Source organism: Juglans microcarpa x Juglans regia, chromosome 3D (assembly GCF_004785595.1).
Source record: "Juglans microcarpa x Juglans regia isolate MS1-56 chromosome 3D, Jm3101_v1.0, whole genome shotgun sequence".
In the NCBI taxonomy this organism is placed as follows: Eukaryota; Viridiplantae; Streptophyta; class Magnoliopsida; order Fagales; family Juglandaceae; genus Juglans; species Juglans microcarpa x Juglans regia.
The window spans coordinates 14,565,989-14,572,549 of NC_054598.1; the positions used below are offsets into that span (position 1 = coordinate 14,565,989).

Here is a 6,561-nt window from a genome sequence, read left to right on the forward strand (position 1 = left end):
TTATTTCATTTTCACTGTGTGTTAAAGAAGTAACAATGTAATCTCAAGATGGAGGAAGACTATTTAGTATGGTTGTAACTTGCATTTTATTAGTGAGAGGATGACCATCATCATATCATTCTTTTGCAATCAACTCCATTTGAAGTACATGATCGTAATATCATCATTTTCTTTCATATAAATTCGGTTGTACTTATCCAATAATAACTGTATATAAATATCCGACCTTAAACCATACTGAGAAGGGTTTGTAAATCCACCACACTGTAAAAGGTGGAGGTAGTTTTCTATTTATAGAGATAAACGTACATGTACAGCTATACAACACAAAAGGAAAACAATCATAAAAATAAATACAGCATCTCTACAATCATGGGTCAACTCCTACAATTGTGGTAACGGCTAAGAATCAAAGGAGGATTGCGGAGAATCCTCAACACCCCCCCGCAAGCTGAGCGTGGGATTAGAGCAGACACGAAGCTTGGAGCGAAAAAACACAAAGAGAGACCGAGAGACACTCTTGGTGAAGATATCTGCAACTTGTAGATTAGACGGGACATGTTGAGTGTTGATAGTACCGGACACCACAAGTTCCCAAAGAAAATGATAGTCAAGATCAATATGTTTGGAGCGCTTGTGAGAAACCGGATTAGAGCTTAAGAACACAGCACTCTTATTATCACAGAGAAGAAGAGGGCGATGTGTAGTAGGAACATGGTGATCACGAAGGAGATGCGTTAACCAAAGGACCTCAGTAGCAGTAACGGCAAGAGCACGATACTCGGACTCACAACTGGAGCGAGAGACGGTGGGTTGCTTCTTAGCACTCCAAGAGACAAGATTGTCACCAAGGTAAATGGAATAACCTGTAGTGGAGCGACGAGTGTCAGGATAGCCTGCCCAGTCAGCATCTGAGTAAGCAACAATACCAGTGGAGGATGAGGCAGTAAACGTCAAGCCAAAATGAAGTGTTCCTTTGATGTAACGAAGGATACGTTTGACAGCTTGAAAATGGTCATTGGTGGGTGCATGCAAATATTGACTGACTGAATTAACAGAATGAGTAATGTCAGGCCGAGTGATAGTCAAATATTGCAAGGCACCGACAAGAGAGCTGTAGAGAGTGACGTCGGTAAAGGGGGAGCCATCAGAAGAGAGCCGCTGAGCCACGACCATAGGGGTAGTAACAGGTTTGCAATCAAGGAGTTGGGCCCGGACAAGAATATCTCGAGCATACTTGGTTTGACTAAGGAAAAGACCACCGGAAGTGGGAGTCGCTTCAAGACCAATAAAGTAGCTAAGCGAGCCCAAATCTTTAGTAGCAAACTCGGAGTGAAGCTGTCGAACAAAGCTGCTGAGGAGAGAAGAGTTATTGCCGGTCATGATAATGTCATCGACATAGAGAAGTAAATAGATAAGATTCTTCTAACGATGAAAGACAAATAGAGAAGTGTCAGCACGACTGCAAGAGAAACCAAGCTTCAGAAGAAACGAGCTAAACCGGTGAAACCAAGCACGAGGGGCTTGCTTTAGGCCATAGAGTGCCTTTTTGAGTTTGCAGACATGAGTAGGGAAGCGAGGATCAATATAGCCAGGAGGCTGCTCCATATAGACATCTTCGTTAAGAAGGCCGTTAAGAAAGGCATTTTTGACATCAAGTTGACGCAAGGGCCAACCATTGGTGACAGCGATAGAGAGAACAACACGAACGGTGGAGGCCTTAACAACAAGACTGAAAGTGTCTGTATAATCAAGACCAGGAAGCTGAGTATATCCTTTAGCAACGAGGTGTGCTTTGAGACGATCAATGGAGCCATCAGACAGATATTTGGTTCTAAAAAACCATTTGGAGCCCACAATATTGGTGTTAGGAGGACATGGAACAAGATCCCAAGTATGATTGGCACGGAGAGCCTGAACTTCTTCATCCATAGCCGCAAGCCAAGCAAGATTTTTAGCAGCAGATTTGAAACCTTTGGGCTCAGAAGAGGTGAGCAGAGCATGCAGAAGACCAGAGGTGTGATGACTGAGATAGGCTGGATGACGAGGCCGAAAAACACCTGCTTTGGCTCTGGTGATCATAGAATGAGAAGGAAGGGTCTGGAGATGGGCAGAAGAACCATCATGGGCTGGAGCAGAAGGTTCAGATCCAGCTGGTGGTGCAGAAGGCGGTGCAGGAGGGGGCTCGACTGGAACCTGTATGGACTCAGAAAAATCATTAGGGCATAATCTGCATGTAGTGGTACGGGTCCGAGAATTAGATGGATCGGATAGTGACATTGTAGGCATAGTGGGCTGGGTGGGGTAGGTGAGGAAACAATATTTGGCTCAAAAAAATTGGAAAAATCAAGAGAGGACATGGGCTTGGCTTGGGAGGTTTTTAAGTAAGGAAAATAAGTTTCATCAAATTGTGCATGTCTAGTGATGTAAATCCTAGAGGTAAGCGGGTCAAGACAACGAAAACCTTTGTAGGAGGGACTAAAGCCAAGAAAAATACAGGGAATACTACGAGGAGAAAATTTATGAGGCGAATAGTCACGTAAACATGGATAGACACGACAACCAAAAGGATGAAAATTGATGTAATTAGGAGTCTTACCATGCAAAAGTTCAAAGGGAGAGATACCTCCAAGGACAGGTGCGGGCAACCGGTTGATGATATAGGTGGCCGTACCGAAAGAGTCAACCCAAAACTGAGTAGGAACATGCGAATGAAAGAGAAGGGCAAGGCCCATTTCAGTCACATGGCGGTGTTTGCATTCGGCGCGACCATTTTGTGAAGGGGTGTAGGGGCAAGACATTTGATGATGAATGCCCGAAGAACGAAGTTGGGATTGAAAGCGAGTGCTACGAAATTCAGCGCCACCATCACTCTGAAAAATTTTAATCTTGCAAGAGTATTGATTTTCCACAAATGTTTCAAATTGATTAAAGATGGCAAAAAAATCAGATTTTAATTTCATAGGATAAAGCCATGTAAATCGTGAGTGATCATCAATAAATAAGACATAATAAGCAAAACCCATATTAGATTTTACCGGGGATGGGCCCCAAATATCACAATGAACAAGGCCCAAAATAGAAGAGGCTCAGCTATCATTTGTGGAAAAAGGAAGTCTATGACTCTTAGCAAGTTGGCAAGTGGATCAGAAAGAGAACAGCCAGTCTGAAAAGCTTCAGCAAGCTGCGCGGATGGCTCACATCGATCATAGCGGTTGCGGCACTTATCAGCCGTATGACCCTCAGTTTTGCAAATTTGACACCGTGGGGTGTAGGGGCGACGACCCCGTCCAGTTCCCATGTTCTGACCATGAATTCGGCCATGTGAATGCCCTTGAGAACGGCGAGTGCCATTGTTACGGAAATGGCCATTAGCACGTCCACGATGTGATAACCGGGCTTTAAGCCCAGCCCCTTTGAAGTCAGGATGAAGCCCAGCCCACGAGCAGCATGTGATGGACGGACGACGTCGTTTTGGGGGAGGGATTAAATTCCCTTTCTGCCGTGTACTGTTTTTCTTCTTCTTCCGCCGAGTCCTTCATTCTACATTTCGGTCTGCTATTCCGTGATTCTCTCCCTTCCCGTTCAACTGCTTCCCACGCCCCACGATTTCTATTGTCGGTTCCACGCATGAAGAGCCTTCCTCACCACATTTACAAACCACTCAGACTCTCTCTTGCGTGGACTGGTGTTTCATCCTTAGCCGACATAACTGTCTCCGTGGGTCTCGAATTTTCTGGTTCTTCGAAGGTGAGCCATCATTTTCTCTTCCGTTCTACGCTTTCTTCTCGAGCTTCACCATCTGTTTGTGATTTTGCTTCGTGGGATTTTGGCACTTTGCAGTAGATGGTGGGCACCAAGTCTGGGCGCCGGGGTTGCCTCTGTTTTTGAAGTTATTTTCGATAATTTCCGCCACCCATTAAATCCTTAGTTCTTGTAATTCTTGCTTGCCGTTATACATTCCATAATCATTTTATCTCCTTCCTTCGGTTTGTCTATCGCACACACACACGCTGGTTGGTTTGGCCGTGCATCACACTTAGTCATAATTTCCCCTCTACGCAGACCATTAGCATTTTCAGTAAAAGAATTTTTGACATTTATTTTTGAGTTGATGTTTTATTTGTTGGATTGCGGCAGAGTGTGTTGGAATTCTGAGTGTGAGGAGTATAATTTTGGATGAATTGTGAAACTGTTTTGGATTTTATTTGAGACTATTTGGTGTAAAAGGATGGGTGTTTTGAGCTAGTTGTATTGAATTTTTATGCAAGTTTTGAATTATTGAATGACTAGAGTATTGATGCTTACACTGAAATTACTTTATTCGGAGGTTGGAAGTGAAGTTTGGTTTGGGTTATGTTTTAATTATTGGAGTTGCAGTTGTTGGTTTTGGAAATATTTATAATTGGTTTGGTGTTAATAGAAGGTGGTGGCTGTTTTGGGTTTTAAATGCGAATGGTTTGAAGAGAGAGTTGTTCAGGTTTAAATTGTTAGATAGTTATGGAGCTGTGAAGGGACTGTTTTGATTTATTACTCAATATATAGCAGCCTACTAGATTGGTTATTAAATGATAGATATATGTTTCTTTTGTTTAGGTGGTGTTACTATTAGAGTTCCGGCTCAAGGTGTTGATAGTACGAAGAAGTCATGTAAGCGGGGTTCATATACTAGTTTTGCATAAAATAAATAAAAGGAGGTTGATTTTGAGAATAAATGTGTTTATTTTCTTTTGAAAGAGATGATCTGAAAACAACCTCAGATGTTTATTCTGCATATGCATAAATTCTATATAAGAGAAAGTATTTTTCTGTCATGACTAGTGTAGACATGAGCTAATTTTGTGTACTGTACTTCTGAACTATGTAAAAGAGCGAATAAGGAATTCTAAAAGTTTTGTTATGAACAAATGAGAATACTTTGTTTATGTTTATCTCGAACATGTGAAATGATCTGAAGCTTTTAGTGATTTGTTTTGATATGATGTGTCATCTGAAAATCTTGGCATGGAGTTTTGATTCTGTATATGTGTGTAACTGGATTTTCGATGAAATCCGTTCTGTTTCTGTTAAGGCCCAGCTACGGGTATAATGGTGGTTTATAACCCTACCACGGGGGTGAAACATGGAATATGGCCCAGCCACGGGTATAATGGTGGTTTATAACCCTACCACGGGGGTTAAACATGGTATTGTCCCGTTGTGATGCTAAGAGACGATTTAGTTATAATATTTCAGTTTGGAAATGCCAACGGATGTTCTTTCTGGAATACGTATATTTTTTTTTTAAATTTCGCTCTAATGTTTTTGTACAAGTTTTGTTTCTGCATTCTGAAAGTAAATGTTTTGTTCGGCTTATCAAATGTTATAAATGCTCATGTTTACATGCTAGTATATGCTCTCTGCTTGCTGAGTTATTGATAACTCACCCCGTTAATCTTCATAATATTTCAGAGGACATCGATGACTCAGCTGAAGATCAGTATTAGAATCTATGGAGAAGATTTACATTGATTTGTTGTTGAGTATCTCATGATATTAGTGTTGGTGTTGGAGGTTAATTATCATTCTTAGGTTTGCTTCAATGGATTTAGACGGTTTATGGAGACTATGTTAATGTTTTATTTTATTTTTAGTTGTTATTTGAGACATGAAGAAGAGTTGATTTTATTTGGGTTGTTGGATTGAATATTGGATAAATGAGTTTATTTATTTATTTTTATTGAAGTGTTTACGTTCGATTTGAGGTTTGGAAAATGGATATATTCTTGAATTTGGAAGTACTCTAGCCTTGTTAGAGTTGATTATCAGGTTTTATGAGTTAACTCTCCGGACCCTTGGGGAGGGGCGTTACAGTTGGTATCAGAGCCAGGTTTGAATTCTGCATACTGTAGACCTTGGAGGTTTAGATATCTGTGGGTTCATAAGATGTGGGAATTTCAAAATAGGAATCGGAGGATTATAAGGATAGTCATGGGGGTATTTAAGTATGAGTTCCAAGGACATTAAGACTGTTTTTGATGGGATTTGAGGTTTAGATTTGGCTGATGTTAGGAGTTGAGTTTGGAACTTTGAGAATTCTAGTGATATATGTGTGTAATAAGTGATGCCAGATTGGCATAGTTATCTGATTTATATATATATATATGTATATGTGTTTATATGCATATTTTTATTTATCCTCTTATTTATTTCTATTTACCTGGTATTTTCGTTTTCTTTTATTTAAGAACGTTTCACCGAGTTTAGACTTTCAGGATGGCTGCTCGTCGTAGAGTTCGAACTCTTGAAGATTTGAATGAAGACTACAATGGTGGGGGTTGCACGTTCGAACAATTTAATCGAACACATCCTCCCACCTTTGATGGAAGAGGCAATGCGAACGCTGCGGATGATTGGATACAAGACATTGAAGAAATATTTGGTGTTTTGGATTGTACCGATCAGCAAAAAGTCAAGTTCGCAGCATTCAAACTATCTGGAGAAGCAAAGAGATGGTGGAATTCTGATAAAGTTATCAGGGAAGCTGAGGGGATTGGGGTAATTGTTTGGGCTCAATTCAAG

The 6,561-nt window shown here is 40.8% G+C and overlaps 1 protein-coding gene across 1 annotated transcript; it reads right to left on the minus strand.

Moving 5' to 3' along the window:
* Positions 1–402: 402 nt before the first annotated feature.
* LOC121255062 (uncharacterized mitochondrial protein AtMg00810-like) lies at positions 403–1,383 on the minus strand. Its single transcript, XM_041155354.1, has one exon. It carries the CDS (start codon positions 1,381–1,383, stop codon positions 403–405), a length of 981 nt encoding a protein of 326 aa, XP_041011288.1.
* Between the last annotated feature and the right edge of the window lie 5,178 nt (positions 1,384–6,561).

Excerpts from the sequence above, each read along its gene's own strand:
- LOC121255062 (XM_041155354.1), bottom strand. The coding sequence starts at position 1,383 with ATGACCGGCAATAACTCTTCTCTCCTCAGCAGCTTTGTTCGACAGCTT.